Raw genomic sequence first — 18,200 nt, forward strand, 5'->3', positions numbered from 1 at the left:
CATGTGTGTGTGTGTGTGTGTGTGTGTGTGTGTGTGTGTGTGTGTGTGTGTGTGTGTGTGTGTGTGTCCTGTGGGACGGTGACAGCCTGCCTAACCGCTGGTGACATTTCAGACGTCCTCTCTCCGTCCTTCCCAGTGGTGCTCAATGCAAATAGGGGTCTTATGACTTATGACAAAGACCCTGATTTCAATTCTGTGTTCCCCAGTAATTATTCAGAATTAATATTAATGACATATTGAGACAGCAACACACTGGATGACACTATATATATTATTCTGAGAGATTTCAGATTAGGATTATTACAGAGACAGAGACAGAGCGAGAGAGAGACAGAGAGAGAGAGACAGATAGGCAGACAGAGAGAGAGAGAGAGAGAGAGAGAGACAGAGAGAGAGAGAGACAGAGAGAGAGACAGAGAGAGAGACAGAGAGAGAGAGAGAGAGAGAGAGAGAGAGAGAGAGAGAGAGAGACAGATACAGATACAGAGACAGAGAGACAGAGAGAGAGAGAGAGAGAGAGAGAGAGAGAGAGACAGAGAGACAGAGAGACAGAGAGAGAGACAGAGAAAGGGAGAGAGACAGAGAGAGAGAGACAGAGAAAGAGAGAGAGACAGACAGAGAAAGGGAGAAAGGGACAGAGACAAAGACAGATACAGGCAGACAGAGTGAGAGAGAGAGACAGAGAGACAGAGAGAGACAGATCTAAACAAACAACAAGTGTGCGGTTAAAATTGGCAAAAAACACACATTTCATTCCACAGGGCCGTGAGGTGAGACAGGGATGCAGTTTAAGCCCCACCCTACTAGAATCTGAAGTCAAATGTCTACTGTTTGCTGATGATCTGGTGCTTCTGTCACCAACCAAGGAGGGCCTTCAGCAGCACCTAGATCTGTCACCAACCAAGGAGGGCCTTCAGCAGCACCTAGATCTGTCCGCAACCAAGGAGGGCCAACAGCAGCACCTAGATCTGTCCCCAACCAAGGAGGGCCTACAGCAGCACCTAGATCTGTCCCCAACCAAGGAGGGCCTACAGCAGCACCTAGATCTGTCCCCAACCAAGGAGGGCCTACAGCAGCACCTAGATCTGTCTCCAACAAAGGAGGGCCTACAGCAGCACCTAGATCTGTCCCCAACCAAGGAGGGCCTACAGCAGCACCTAGATCTGTCCCCAACCAGGGAGGGCCAACAGCAGCACCTAGATCTGTCCCCAACCAAGGAGGGCCTACAGCAGCACCTAGATATGTCTCCAACCAAGGAGGGCCCACAGCAGCACCTAGATCTTCTGCACAGATTCTGTCAGACCTGGACCCTGACAGTAAATCTCAGTAAGACCAAAATAATGGCGTTCCAAAAAAGGTCCAGTTCCCAGGTCCACAAATACAAATTCCATCTAGACATCGTTGCCCTAGAGCACACAAAAAACTATACATACCTCGGCCTAAACATCAGTGCCACAGGTAACTTCCACAAAGCTGTGAACGATCTGAGAGAAGAAGGGCCTTCTATTCCACCAAAAGGAACGTAAAATTCGACATACCAATTAGGATCTGGCAAAAAATACTTGAATCAGTTATAGAACTTTTATGGTTGTGAGGTCTGGGGTCCGCTCACCAACCAAGAATTCACAAAATGGGACAAACACCAAATTGAGACTCTGCATGCAGAATTCTGCTAAAATATCCTCCGTGTACAAATATCCTCCAAATATTCTCAGTGTAAAACACCAAATAATCCACACAGAGCAGAATTAGACCGATACCCGCTAATGGTCAAAATCCAGAAAAGAGCTTTTAAATTCTACAACCCCCTAAAAGGAAGCGATTCCCAAACCTTCCATAACAAAGCCATGACCTACAGAGATATGAACCTGGAGAAGAGTCCCCTAAGCAAGCTGGTTCTGGGGCTCTGTTCACAAACACAAACAGACCCCACAGAGCCCCAGGACAGCAACACAATTAGACCCAACCAAATCATGAGAAAACAAAAAGACAATTACTTGACACTTTGGAAAGTATTTACCCCCCCCCCAAAAAAAACAGAGCAAACTAGAATACTATTTGGTCAGAATACCTGACCACTGTGACCCAAAATTAACGAAAGATTTTAACTATGTTGATCTTGCAAGTTTGTTTTTAACTTAATGGTTATGTGTCCAGGTCATCTAAATTAACCTGTAATGTTTTCTTCCTCAGTATTTTTCTCCTTTGTTTTCATCACATCAAATTCACTATTTTCCCAATTAATTGTTTGACAGCAACCTTTGGCAAAGTTGTTAGCTCATCTGCGTTGTTGAATCCATGGCTCCAAAACCTTCATTTCCTGAGTCTTGAGTTCACGTTGATATTACGTTGATGACCTTTAACCCTTCACGGTCTTGATACTGATGTCTGACATGGCACCCTTTGTCACGTCCTGACCCTTTAAAGGGGTCATTTGTCATTGTAGTATGGTCAGGGCGTGGAAGAGGGGTGTTTGTTTTGTGTGTTTTGGGGGTTTTTGGGTTCTAGGGGATTTTGGTTCTAGTTTTCTATTTCTATGTTTTGTTTTCCATGTTTGGCCAGGTATGGTTTCCAATCAGAGGCAGGTGTCTTTCGTTGTCTCTGATTGGAAGCCATACTTAGGCAGCCTGTTTTTCCTGTGTCTTTGTGGGTGGTGTTTTCGGTATAGCCTATGGGTTGTGGGTGGGTGGTTTCGGTATAGCCTATGGGTTGTGGGTGGTGTTTTCGGTATAGCCTATGGGTTGTGGGTGGGTGGTTTCGGTATAGCCTATGGGTTGTGGGTGGGTGTTTTCAGTATAGCCTATGGGTTGTGGGTGGTTGGTTTCGGTATAGCCTATGGGTTGTGGGTGGGTGTTTTCAGTATAGCCTATGGGTTGTGGGTGGGTGTTTTCAGTATAGCCTATGGGTTGTGGGTGGGTGTTTTCGGTATAGCCTATGGGTTGTGGGTGGGTGGTTTCGGTATAGCCTATGGGTTGTGGGTGGGTGTTTTCGGTATAGCCTATGGGTTGTGAAGATGAGCACTTTACCCGCTGCGTTTTGGTCCCCCTTTCATCGACGCTTACGACACCCTTTTCCCACCATATTTACTGCATTACTTTTGGCATTATATGCCCTGGTCAAAAAAATAGTGCACTATATAAGGAATAGGTTGCCATTTTAGATGCTGCCGACCTAATTCATTTACTGCACTAGAATGTCAACACGGTTTAGGAACCAGGAGAAATAGTGAATAAACTGGGTTATACTGGGATACAGAAATTGATTGAATAATCATCCGTAATCCAATGCGACACATGTTACTGACTGTGAAGCTGTGATGGTAATGCTGTCACTGTTACTACCACTACCTCTGGATACTACTGACCTCAGAGCACCTGACCTCTGGATATTACTGACCTCAGAGCACCTGACCTCTGGATATTACTGACCTCAAGAGCACCTGACCTCAGAGCACCTGACCTCTGGATATTACTGACCTCAGAGCACCTGACCTCAGAGCACCTGACCTCTGGACACTACTGACCTCAGAGCACCTGACCTCAGAGCACCTGACCTCTGGATAGTACTGACCTCAGAGCACCTGACCTCAGAGCACCTGACCTCTGGATATTACTGACCTCAGAGCACCTGACCTCAGAACACCTGACCTCTGGACACTACTGACCTCAGAGCACCTGACCTCAGAGCACCTGACCTCAGAGCACCTGACCTCTGGACACCTGACCTCTGGACACCTGACCTCAGAGCACCTGACCTCTGGATATTACTGACCTCAGAGCACCTGACCTCAGAGCACCTGACCTCTGGACACTACTGACCTCAGAGCACCTGACCTCTGGACACTACTGACCTCAGAGCACCTGACCTCTGGACACTACTGACCTCAGAGCACCTGACCTCTGGACACTACTGACCTCAGAGCACCTGACCTCTGGACACTACTGACCTCAGAGCACCTGACCCCCGGACACTACTGACCTCAGAGCACCTGACCTCTGGACACTACTGACCTCAGAACACCTGACCTCTGGATATTACTGACCTCAGAGCACCTGACCTCTGGACACTACTGACCTCAGAGCACCTGACCTCTGGACACTACTGACCTCAGAGCACCTGACCTCTGGATACTACTGACCTCAGAACACTACTGACCTCAGAGCACCTGACCTCTGGATACTACTGACCTCAGAGCACCTGACCTCTGGACACTACTGACCTCAGAGCACCTGACCTCAGGATACTACTGACCTCAGAGCACCTGACCTCTGGACACTACTGACCTCTGGACACTACTGACCTCTGGACACTACTGACCTCAGAGCACCTGACCTCTGGACACTACTGACCTCAGCGCACCTGACCTCTGGACACTACTGACCTCAGAGCACCTGACCTCTGGACACTACTGACCTCAGAGCACCTGACCTCTGGACACTACTGACCTCAGAACACCTTAGAGATTAGAGAGTCCAAAATGACCCACTGTTCATTTCCAGAATCCTTGAAACAAATCCTGGATTACAGGATTATTTAGTGAAATACAGGATTTGTTTAGTTGGATAGATTTTTTATTTATTTTTTTAATCGGTCATTCATAAAACAGAGTGTTAATCTTGATCGTTAGCATCTGCTAGCCTAGCTGCACTGTAAACAACGACTTTGTTTCAGACAGACTTCTGAAAGGCTCACAGTTCGCACACATTTTACAGGATTTTATTGTTTACTACGTCACAATAAATAAAAAAAAACATAAAAACTCATAATTCATGCCATCATTTCTAGATCTGAGCAAACGATCCATCACTAAATTTGTGCTTTTGCCTCTGCATTAATTGTTCTTTCAGGATTTTTAGACTGAGTGTCTGTAAATGCATTTTGTGAAAATTGCTGATATAAAAATGGCTTTATAAGTTCGATTTGATATTTGACCAAAGTAAAAAAAATAAAAAAAATAAAAGAATGTGAGATGATAGCTTCAGATGGTGCTCGAGTCACTTTGCATTTTTTTCTCCATCTACCATTTCATAGGTCACTCATTGAAATGAGTCAGCTTTCCTCGGAAATCAGGATATAATGCCAGTACAATTGAACAATTGAGGTCTGGTGTCATCTGTATTGGATGGAGGCTTGGCTTCGCTGGGTCTGCGAGCTGCAGGGGTGTTGGCAGCGCGTTAAATGTTTGCTTACATGTTGAAAATAATTCTGTGGGTTTGTAATTAATCACCATTGACCCCCCGCCGCTAATCAGGGGCTTGATGGGGCTAAGCCACGACGCTAAACCACAATTACTGTCTTCAGACTAACGAGATGCTTCACAGCATTAACAATCAAACTAGAAACAATGTATTTTCAAGAAAGAAGAGAGAGAGAGAGGAGAGAGAGAGAGAGAGAGAGAGTGAGTGTGTGTGTGTGTGTGTGTGTGTGTGTAGAGTGACTGAACCCTGTCAATAATGACTGACTGAGTAGTGCGTAGGTCTATGTACTGTAGTGCCAATCCATGCACTGACCAGGAGTAATGTACACAATTACAAATATCATCACAACCACAACATCCACACAGTGGTCTCCCAGTGATAACCCAAATGGCACCCTAATCCTCATATAGCCCTGGTCAAATGTAGTGCACTATAAAGGGAACAGGATGTGGTTAGGGATCCAGCCTGAGCCATTGACATTGTCTTTGTTAAATTAATTGGGCTGCTAAAAACCTTAATGAGGCTCAATGAAGTCATTATTATAGAAAATAACAAACATTCATTATCCTAATCATGGACACTAAGGCTGATTCTAAAATGGCGCCCTAATCCCTATATCTCTGATCGAGCCCTGGTCAACACTAGTGCACTACATTGGGAATAGGATTTCAGTTAGGACACACGGTACGTTCCATTGGTCTGCATTCATTCTGCGCACGCACACACACACACACACACACACACACACACACACACACACACACACACACACACACACACACACACACACACACACGGCCCAACACATCAGCTCATAGCCTTTAATGTGGAAAACATTATAAATATCATAGCCTGGATTCGAACCAGGGACTGTAGTGACACCTCTGTGCCTTAGACCGCTGCGCCACTCGGAAGCCCCGCGATCGTCACAAAGTGTTACGTTAGAGAGGAATAACGAGGATATGGGTATGCTGCTTACTGCAGCGGTAATAGTACGTCTGGGTTAAAGCCGTCTGTTTTAAAAAATATATATATATTTATTTATTTCACCTTTATTTAACTAGATAGGCCAGTTGAGAACAAGTTCTCATTTGTAACTGCGACCTGGATCCATGGTCCATGGTAAATCTAGGTAGGTAAAACACTCCATGCAAACATAATAAAGGCCTATATGAGAGAGCTTGGCACGGTGTACATACTAGGACATACATGTTAGTCGCAGCATGAGTCTCTAACGTACAGACAATGCTAATCTCTTGGGTTGATAAGATTTTTCACCTCAATGTCGAATTCTAAAAACACTAAACCAGCATGCTCCATGATGGTTATCGCTGTAAGAGGTCCCAGGTCCATGATGGTTATCGCTGTAAGAGGTCCCAGGTCCATGATGTTTATCACTGTAAGAGGTCCCAGGTCCATGATGGTTATCGCTGTAAGAGGTCCCAGGTCCATGATGGTTATCGCTGTAAGAGGTCCCAGGTCCATGATGATACTCGCTGTAAGAGGTCCCACGTCCATGATGATACTCACTGTAAGAGGTCCCAGGTCCATGATGTTTATCACTGTAAGAGGTCCCAGGTCCATGATGATACTCGCTGTAAGAGGTCCCAGGTCCATGATGATACTCGCTGTAAGAGGTCTCAGGTCCATGATGATACTCACTGTAAGAGGTCCCAGGTCCATGATGATACTCGCTGTAAGAGGTCCCAGGTCCATGATGATACTCACTGTAAGAGGTCCCAGGTCCATGATGATACTCGCTGTAAGAGGTCCCAGGTCCATGATGATACTCGCTGTAAGAGGTCTCAGGTCCATGATGATACTCACTGTAAGAGGTCTCAGGTCCATGATGATACTCACTGTAAGAGGTCCCAGGTCCATGATGGTACTCGCTGTAAGAGGTCCCAGGTCCATGGTGGTTATCGCTGTAAGAGGTCCCAGGTCCATGATGGTACTCGCTGTAAGAGGTCCCAGGTCCATGATGATACTCGCTGTAAGAGGTCCCAGGTCCATGATGGTTATCGCTGTAAGAGGTCCCAGGTCCATGATGATACTCGCTGTAAGAGGTCCCAGGTCCATGATGATACTCGCTGTAAGAGGTCCCAGGTCCATGATGATACTCGCTGTAAGAGGTCCCAGGTCCATGATGATACTCGCTGTAAGAGGTCCCAGGTCCATGATGGTTATCGCTGTAAGAGGTCCCAGGTCCATGATGTTTATCACTGACCTTAGCATCATACTGTAGGTCTAAATTGTATTGTACAAATTCTCAGAATAACAGACTTACACTCCTCAAGGGGCATGAGAAGTGTTAGAGGTCAATATATCTTCTCAGACACAGTTTAGCAGTGTATATTCTACCACTATAAAATAACCGGCCAGACATTCTCCAGGAACACAGAATAAAAACATTTATTTGTTGTTGTTACAAACTTCAGAGAGAAACTTGAAGGTACTTTTCACAGTTACTTAAAGATTATGCTTGTTAAGCTGTCCTGCTAGACGATTAGGTTTTTCAGATTCCTTTAAGATACCTTATTCAAAATGTTTTTTGATAAAATTGTTTGCAGGAATCCCAAAGTCCCAAACTCTGTTTGAGTTAGTGGCATACGTGACAATCATTATTTGAACAACATTAACACATAGTTATTCATAGTTTAATTATTTAAAATTAGATGAACTCATACAGGTTGAAAATGAACTGGCGCAACACGTATCTGATTAATTATAAACCTAGACGTACAATGATTAGATTACGACTAATCTAAAATGAATTTAATGCACAGCTATATTCACAGATACCTCATGTCACTGTAACGCTCTTCTTCTTCGTCTGAAGATATAGAGAAATCGTCGGCGAAGAAAGTGGACCAATACGCAGCGGGGTTATGTGTACTCATCTTGTTTTTATTATGGATAAGAAGGAGAACCAAAATAACCACGTACACAAAGAAACCACAACGACTATTCACAGGCTGGTAAGGCACAAGGCTATACACAGAACAATCTCCCACAAAGCACTCAACAAACACATACCTATATATAGGACTCTCAATCAGAGGCAACTAGAAAACACCTGCCTCCAATTGAGAGTCCAACCCCAATTAACAAAACATAGAAATACAAAAGACTAGACAGAACATAGAAATACACTAACATAGAACAGTGCCCCAAAACCCCCAGAATACATAAATCAAATACCTTACTAAACAAACCACCACCCCGAACCACATAAAACAAATACCCTCTGCCACGTCCTGACCAAACTACAATAACAAATAACCCTTATTACTGGTCAGGACGTGACTGTCACGTCCTGATCAGTAAAGGGGTATTTTATTATTGTAGTTTGGTCAGGACGTGGCAGGGGGTGTTTGTTTAGAGTGTCTCGGGGTTTGTTGGTCTATGTGCTTATGTAAGAGTGGGTGTTTGTTTAGTGTCTCGAGGTTTGTTGGTCTATGTGCTTATGTAAGAGGGGTGTTTGTTTACAGTGTTCCGGGGTTTTTGGTCTATGTTCTATGTTAGTGTATTTCAATGTTCAGTCTAGTCTATCTATTTCTATGTTTAGTTCATTGGATTGACCTTCAATTGGAAGCAGCTGTTCCTCGTTGCCTCTGATTGAAGCTCCTATTGTATAGGGGTGTTTGTGCCATGGGGGTTTGTGGGTAGTTGTTTCCTGTTTTGTGTCTGTAGCACCTGACAGGACTGTTTAGTGTCGTTCGTTGTTTTTGTTTACGTGATTTGTTTGTTTTTCCATCTTTTGATTTAATAAAGAAGATGAGTACACACGTTCCCGCTGCACCTTGGTCCAATCCGTACGACACGCGTTACACCTCACACACACACAATCCATGATATAATTAGCAGCTTTAAGGATTATTTAAGCAGCGATGTAATGACTCTAACCCGTCTAATTTAAAGGGTATTTCCACCACTTTTCAACCTCATATTCATCATCTCCAGCATCATCCCAGTGTCTACATGTGAGAAAAGGGTACGTTTCTATAATCTGTGGTTAAAAAGAGAAGAAGAAAGATCCATAGAAAAGAAGCATTTTTTAATTTATTTTTATTTTTTAAACCTGCAATGAGTCTCTGTACAGAGGGAGAGTATGATTTGCCTCCCCACGTCACTGCGAATGTCATTGTGTTTGAAAATCAACTTTTTTGCAAAAATTTTAATATACCTTTTAACTCTTGATGATGTCATCGGGTAGTACTTTGAAACTTTTTAATATATATTTTTTTCTCTCGACAGAATGTGTGAAATGCGCCGTTTTTACATATGTTGTCACGGGTATTGTTCTGGAGACAATGAGGATGAGGATGAAAAGAGACTTTTAACAAATAAATAAACTGCCTCAAGCTGCTTAGCTACAGCCTGTCTGCTTCCCAAATGGACCAATAGGGAAAAACATTTGTTTCTGGTCAATATTAGTGCACTACATAGAGAATAGGGTGTGATTTGGAACATAGCCCCAGCCATAATTCACAGCAACAGTAGCAAGTCCAGCTGCAGGTGATTTCAGGACCAGTAGCTAGTCCAGCTGCAGGTGATTTCAGGACCAGTAGCTAGTCCTGCGGCTAGTCCAGCTGCAGGTGATTTCAGGACCAGTAGCTAGTCCAGCTGCAGGTGATTTCAGGACCAGTAGCTAGTCCTGCAGCTAGTCCAGCTGCAGATAATTTCAGGACCAGTAGCTAGTCCAGCTACAGATGATTTCAGGACCAGTAGCTAGTCCTGCAGCTAGTCCAGCTGCAGATGATTTCAGGACCAGTAGCTAGTCCTGCTGCAGATGATTTCAGAACCAGTAGCTAGTCCAGCTACAGATGATTTCAGGACCAGTAGCTAGTCCTGCTGCAGATGATTTCAGGACCAGTAGCTAGTCCTGCTGCAGATGATTTCAGGACCAGTAGCTAGTCCAGCTACAGAAGATTTCAGGACCAGTAGCCAGTAAAATAAATTAAGCCACTAATGACGTTTTGTTCTCTTTGTCCTGTTTGAGATGAACCAGACTACATTCACAACACAAATAATCACCATAAGTGTTGTTCAGTCATCTGCCACATGACCTATCCTTCACTGAGAGGGAGCTGCTATCCTGGTTCTCAGGCACGCACACACACACACACACACACACACACACACACACACACACACACACACACACACACACACACACACACACACACACACACACACACACACACACACACACACACACACACACACACACACACACCTTGTAAACTCAACCCCCATGTGTATGACCCAATAACAGATGTTATAGCTATATTAGATGTACTGTAGGTGCTTCCTGCCTTCTCTTTACTACCTGTTCCTCTAGGGTGTTAGAGATAATACAACACTCCTAGACTATAAGGTTGCCTCCCAAATGGACGCCTAATCCCCACACGGTCTACCAGAGTGTTGGTCAATATAGGGTATATGGTGCCTTATGAGATGCAGAGTTTAAGTCCCTAGTGGTGTGCATGACGTTCACAGTCAGAGCGGGATCTACTGCACGCATGTGGATAGACTGTTGAAAATGGACTTGACGTAATTACCGTACTCAGTTTCAGCTGAAGATCAGATTTTAAATCCCTGGAAAAGGTTAAATGGGGGAAGGAGGTAAGGGATGGAAATAGAATGTTTGACAGATCGAGAAAGATAGAGAGAGAGACGGAGATCGAGAGAGAGACAGATCGAGAGCGAGACGGAGATCGAGAGAGAGACAGATCGAGAGAGAGACGGAGATCGAGAGAGAGAGGGATATCGAGAGAGAGACGGAGATCGAGAGAGAGACGGAGACGGAGATCGAGAGAGAGACTGAGATCGAGAGAGAGAGACGGAGATCGAGAGGGAGACGGAGATCGAGAGAGAGACGAAGATCGAGAGAGACGGAGATCGAGAGAGACGGAGATCGAGAGAGAGACGGATATCGAGAGAGAGAGACAGAGATCGAGAGAAACAGAGACATACAGAGCGAGAGAAAGAGAGAGAGACGGAGATCGAGAGAGAGAGACAGAGATCGAGAGAGAGACGGAGATCGAGAGAGAGAGACGGAGATCGAGAGAGAGACGGAGATCGAGAGAGAGACGGAGATCGAGAGAGAGACGGATATCGAGAGAGAGACGAATATCGAGAGAGACGGATATCGAGAGAGAGACGGATATCGAGAGAGAGAGACAGAGATCGAGAGAAACAGAGACATACAGAGCGAGAGAAAGAGAGAGAGACAGAGATCGAGAGAGAGACAGAGATCGAGAGAGAGACGGCGATCGAGAGCGAGACGGAGATCGAGAGAGAGATCGAGAGAGAGACAGAAAGAGAGAGAAAAATTGAGAGAGAGAGGATGGTTCCTATGCTTGCGGTCACTACCCACTGTCAATCAACAGTGAGGGTTTCCACCAAAGGAACAGTGAGTTTAGCGTGGATCGATGGCTACTGTATCGCGACAACTTGTGACACATCATAAACGAAGAGCAGCTTTCTGGGTAATCTTAAGCGTGTGCTTGTCACATCGCCATGCTGACTGACTGACAGATAGAAGTATAAATCCCAAAGCTACCCAGCCACCATATGGGGGGGGGGATAAGGGAGAGCTAACGGGGGAACATAGCGTGCAAAGATCATCAGCTCCGCTACGGCGTCTCAAATGGCACCCTATTCCCTATATAGTGCACTACTTTAGACCAGGGTAGTGCACTATATAGGGAAATAGGATACCATTTTGGGACACACACACTACTTTTGGCTTCAGAACAGACTGACCCGCTGTTACCATACACCCTGCTGTGCTTTCCGCATTAACAGGCTTATAGAAAGCATTGTCCCGACGTAGTGCTTTCTGTGAATCATATCTGTATGAAAGCCATTTCAACAAATGAGATGCGAATGCTTGTGTATTTTTAAAATTGTATCTTCATATAACAAGGCAAGTCAATTAAGAACAAATTCTTCTTTTCAATGATAGCCTACCAGGTTAACTGCCTTGTTCAGTGGGCAGAACGACAGATTTGTACCTCGTCAGCTCGGGGATTTGAACTTGCAACCTTTTTGGTTACTAGTACCAACGCTCTAACCACTAGGCTACCCTGCCGAAGGCGATATGTTCACGCTCAACATTATAAAGAAAACAAAAGATCCCATCTTTAGTAATACATTAAAGCCAGGCATTAAGCAGCGCTGCTCCTTATCAGTGTTACATCCTCACAGACAACAGCTATAGGAAGTGTTGAACATTGTATGAAAGAATCTGCCCATTTACTACCGGCTTGTGTACAGCCTTCCCACACAATATCTCTGTTTGTGTTGCTTAGTAAATTACGTGTGAGGATATTGGAATCAGTTTGTCTCTGTGATTTGTATTTGTATTTATTATGGATCACCATTAGCTGCTGCCAAAGCAGAAGTTATTCTTCCTGGGGTCCAGCAACATTAAGGCAGTTTATACCATTTTAAAAACATTACAATACATTCACAGATTTCAGGCCCCTACTTCACCACTATCACATATCTACAGTACTAAATCCATGTGTGTGTGTGTGTGTCTATGTTTGTGTTGCTTCACAGTCCCCTCTGATCCATAAGGTGTATTTTTATCTGTTTTTTAAATCTGATTCTACTACTGCATCAGTTACTTGATGTGGAATAGAGTTCCATGTAGTCATGGTTCTATGTAGTACTGTGCTCCTCCCAAAGTCTGTTCTGGACTTGGGGACTGTGAAGAGACCTCTGGTGGCATGTCTTGTAGGGTATGTATGGGTGTCTGAGCTGTGTGCCAGTAGTTTAGACAGACAGCTCGGTGCATTACAACATGTCAATACCTCTCATAAATATAACGCAGTGATGAAGTCAATCTCTCCTCCACTTTGAGCCAGGAGAGATGGACATGCATGTTATTAATGTTTGCTCTCTGTGTAGATCCAAGGGCCAGCCGTGCTGCCCTGTGCTGAGACAATTGCAATTTTCCTAAGTCCTTTTTTGTGGCACCTGACCACACCACTGAACAGTAGTCCAGGTGCGATAAAACTAGGGCCTGTAGGACCTGCCTTGTTGATAGTGTTGTTAAGAAGGTAGAAACTAGGGCCTGTAGGACCTGCCTTGTTGATAGTGTTGTTAAGAAGGTAGAAACTAGGGCCTGTAGGACCTGCCTTGTTGATAGTGTTGTTAAGAAGGTAGAAACTAGGGCCTGTAGGACCTGCCTTGTTGATAGTGTTGTTAAAGAAGGTAGAAACTAGGGCCTGTAGGACCTGCCTTGTTGATAGTGTTGTTAAGAAGGTAGAAACTAGGGCCTGTAGGACCTGCCTTGTTGATAGTGTTGTTAAGAAGGTAGAAACTAGGGCCTGTAGGACCTGTCTTGTTGATAGTGTTGTTAAGAAGGTAGAAACTAGGGCCTGTAGGACCTGTCTTGTTGATAGTGTTGTTAAGAAGGTAGAAACTAGGGCCTGTAGGACCTGCCTTGTTGATAGTGTTGTTAAGAAGGTAGAAACTAGGGCCTGTAGGACCTGCCTTGTTGATAGTGTTGTTAAGAAGGTAGAAACTAGGGCCTGTAGGACCTGCCTTGTTGGTAGTGCTGTTAAGAAGGTAGAAACTAGGGCCTGTAGGACCTGCCTTGTTGATAGTGTTGTTAAGAAGGTAGAGCAGTGCTTTATTATAGACAGTCTTCTCCCCATCTTAGCTACTGTTGTATCAATATGTTTTGACCATGACAGTTTACAATCCAGGGTTACTCCAAGCACTTTAGTCTCCTCAACACGCTCAATTTCCGCATTATTTATTACAAGATTTAATTTAGTGAGTTACCGCACACGTCCCCCCTTCTCAAAACCACCACCTGTTCAATTGCATATTGACTATGGATCAACTGATCAAGTAAATTGATCAGTTGTTTTATTGATCAGACTATAATACAATCTGTTTGGACAACATAGCTTCATTTTGTAATCGTATATACACTGAGTCTACAAAGCATTACAAATACTTTCCTAATGTTGTGTTGCACCCCCTTATACCCCTCAGAACAGTCTCAATTGGTCTGGACATGGACTCTACAAGGTGTCTAAAGCGTTCCACAGGGATGCTGGTCCATGTTGACTCCAATGCTTCCCACAGGTTGTGTAAAGTTGGCTGGATGCCCTTTGGGTAGATGGACCATTCTTGATACACACGGGGAAACTGTTGAGGGTGTAAAACCCAGCAGTGTTGCGGTTGTTGACTCAAACCGGTGCGTCTGTCACCTACTACCATACCCCCGTTTAAAGACACTTAAATATTTTGTCTTGTCCATTCACCCTCTGAATGGTACACATACGCAATCCATGTCTCAATTGTTTCAAGGCTTAAAAATCCTTCTTTAACGTTCTACTCCAGTTGGCTAAATCAGGGTCACACAGAGTGTTTCTGGGTAATCTTAAACACATCTACTTTGAAACACAAGTATACACCTCACACACAAGCTTATGGGCTGAAAGAAAAGAAGACACTTGTACCATGTCAGATATGCAGTTGAGATGTATTACATTTAGAGTTTGCGTCCCACTACTACACTTTTTATACATCATAGAAAACTGAATTATAACAAAACTGTTTGAAATAGAAACACTTTATTTTTTATTTTTATTATGTTTATGAATTATGAAATGATGAAAAATATGAATAATATTCCACCCATGAGGCGACTCGGTCATTTGACTTCAGGAAAGGACTACCCTGTCCCCTCCCCTTCATCTACTGTCTGCTGATTGAAGTGGATTTAACAGGTGACATCAATAAGGGATGATAGCTTCCACCTGGATTCACCTGGTCAGTCCATGTCATGGAAAGAGCTGGTGTTCCTAATGTTTTGTAGACTCAGTGTACATCTAAACCAGTCATGTTTGGCGTATAAATGTCTCAAATTACCAGATGTTTCTAAACTCTTTAATAATAAAAACTTAACAGTTTTATATTTAGATCTTACGATTTAAAAAAAAAAGCATCAGTCACTGAGTTTGATGTGTCTGTTTAGAAAACTAAACTAATCGTGGTGAGGTAAAACATTGTCTCAGGCTACGGAAAGCCGTTAGGGTCTTTGCGTGTTTTCGGGGAAGAAAATTGTTTGCATACATCAGCTAGCAAGCTTTTGTTTTTTAACCAGCACTGTCCCAGAGCTTGGGGAAGTGTGTCTGCACTCGTGCGGCAGCGGCAGGTGTGCGAGACAATACTTTACCAGTATTTCATAGCATACTTATCACTAAATCGCTGTGACATACGAAATACGAGTGATAGTGTAATCAATATCTAATAACTACGTAATAACAACGCCATAACAACGCAATTTTTTATTTTTTTTTTGCGTGTCAAAAAAGATACACGACAAATAACACTATGTGACGAGTCAAAAAGTGTTTTTTGATGTATCAAAAATTGCTATTAAACATGAACTGAGTTCCTTCCAACCTAACAGAAGATATTCCAATGGATGTCAAGGTTCTGGAATCGTCAGATGCCACATAGCGCTGCATTCTGATAGCTGGATAGAGTGACGTGGGTGAAAGCAGAGAGGCGAGAGAACGAGGCATTGCAAAATTTCATTTGAAGATCTCTCTCCAAGGAGTATTTCCACTCATCTGCAAACTTCATTTGAAGATTTCTCTCCAAGGAGTATTTCCACTCATCTACAAACTTCATTTGATCAAGTGAGGTCTGCCGAAGCATTTCCCGAGTTTGGATCAAACTTTCAAGGGTAGGTAGTTTTTTTTGTTAACTTGCTGTGCTGTTATGAAATAGCTGTTCTTTGAGTGACATGTATTGATACTCACACATCTTGACTATACCGTATCAATATTTTAGAACCATTCTGAATATCACATTAAAGTACATCCTTCTGTCACAACTTCCGCCGAAGTCGGTCCCTCTCCTTGTTCGGGCGGCGTTTGAAGTCTTCGACCTTCAAGCCATCGCTGATCCTCTTTTCATTTTCCTTTGGTTTTTGTCTTGTCTTGTATCACACCTGGTTCCAATCCCATTCATTACATGTTGTGTATTTAACCCTCTGTTTCCCCCCTCATTGTCCTTGACGGTGATTGTTTGTTTGTAAGCTATGTGCAAGATATGTTCTGGTGTGCGACGGGTTTTGAACCCACTTGAATTAATTTGTACATTTTGGTTTTTTGAGTTTTTGAGCACTTATTAAACTGCTCCGTTTTATACCAAGTTCGATCTCCTGACTTCCCTGCCACACCTTCAGAATAAAATACTATAAAATATTGTCAGTGTAATAAGGGTCGTCTAAAGGAGACCAAAATGCGGCGTGTGAAGTGCTCATATTTACTTTTAATGAAAACACTTTGCAAAATAACAAAACGACCAACAACAGTCCCGTCAGGTACAAATAACGAAACGGAAAACAACTACCTACAACCCCAAAGGAAAAACAGGCTGCCTAAGTATGGCTTCCAATCAGAGACAACGAAAGACACCCGGCAGAACATGAAAACCAACACATAGAAATAGACAACTACAACAAACCCACATAGAAACAGAAAACCCACAATACCTACAAAACAAACCCCCCCTGCCACGCCCTGACCATTCTACTATGGCAAATGACCTCTTTCACTGGTCAGGACGTGACAGTCAGATTAAATGTTATTGTCATGATATTGATGTTATACCAGATCAAGTAGTTTATATTTGTCAGATTAAATGTTATTCTCATGCTATTAGAGATATAACAGATTATGTAGTTTGTCTAATCTAGGTCAGCCAAAATCTTTAAACAAAGTTATGATTGTCATGTAGTTCATTTTGTCAGGGGAAATGGCAGTCAAAAATTGTGTTCAGGTGTTCAGGGTTTTGGCTGGCAGTTCCTCAGGAGGGTTGTGGACTGAAACTATAACATTTTCCACTGACTTGAGACCGCGATGGAGAAGAGACATGGACAGAGAGACACCTGTAGAAGATGTGGCTCTGTTTGTTAGTTTGTGTGTGTTTGTGTGCTTCTTGTGTGCCAGCCGGGGATGGGTTCCCACCGGGCGACGAGTGGCGGGTCTCGTGGGACACACTTACCGAGGACGGACAGCTCGCAGGAAGCGGTGATGTTCTGGTTGTTGTTAAACGCCACGCAGCTGTAGGAGCCTGAGTCGTCGTCCGTTACGCTGCTGATCAGCAGGTTACTGCCACCCAGCAGGGAGTACTTCTTAGACCTGCAGAAGCACAGATGACGAATCAAAGACATAAAACCAAGATAACCAAGAAAAACAGGCATTTGTACACAACAAAAGAAGCTCTGTGCCCTGTGATAACGTGCATTAACTTCCAGATATCTCTCAGAGACCGTGCAATATCTTACAGTACAGTAGTTAGTGATATACATTGGCTAGAAAAAGTAGGTGAACCCTTTGTAATTACCTGGATTTCTGCATAAATTTGTCATAAAATTGCATCTGATCTTCATCTAAGTCACTACAATAGACAAACACAGTGTGCTTAAACTAATAACACACACATTATTGTATTTTTCTTGTCTATATTGAATACATAATTTAAACATTCACAGTGTAGGTTGGAAAAAGTATGTGAACCCCTAGGCTAATGACTTTTCCAAAAGCTAATTGGAGTCAGGAGTCAGCTAACCTGGAGTCCAATCAATGAGATGAGATTGGAGATGTTAATTAGAGCTGCCTTGCCCTATAAAAAACTCTCACAAAATGTGAGTTTGCTATTCACAAGAAGCATTGCCTGATATGAGCAATGCCTTGAACAAAAGAGATCTCAGAAGACCTAAGATTAAGAATTCTTGACTTGCATAGAGCTGGAAAGGATTACAAAAGTATCTCTAAAAGCCTTCATGTTCATCAGTCCACGGTAAGACAAATTGTCTATAAATGGAGAAAGTTCATCATTGTTGCTACTCTCCCTAAGAGTGGCCGTCCTGCAAAAATTACTGCAAGAGCACAGCGCAGAATGCTCAATGAGGTTAAGAAGAAACCTAGAGTGTCAGCTAAAGACTTACAGAAA

General features: G+C 43.5%; 1 protein-coding gene across 1 annotated transcript in view; it reads right to left on the reverse strand.

Annotated features, from left to right (window-relative positions):
* The window catches only part of LOC106591943 (netrin receptor DCC), a 384,214-nt gene that overhangs the window by 277,509 nt on the left and 88,505 nt on the right, over nt 1-18,200 (reverse strand). Inside the window, 1 exon segment of the mRNA XM_045703220.1 lies at nt 17,250-17,386. Coding sequence (XP_045559176.1) covers nt 17,250-17,386 — 137 coding nt within the window.

The sequence above is a fragment of the Salmo salar genome, chromosome ssa01, assembly GCF_905237065.1.
Source record: "Salmo salar chromosome ssa01, Ssal_v3.1, whole genome shotgun sequence".
NCBI classification, from domain to species: Eukaryota; Metazoa; Chordata; class Actinopteri; order Salmoniformes; family Salmonidae; genus Salmo; species Salmo salar.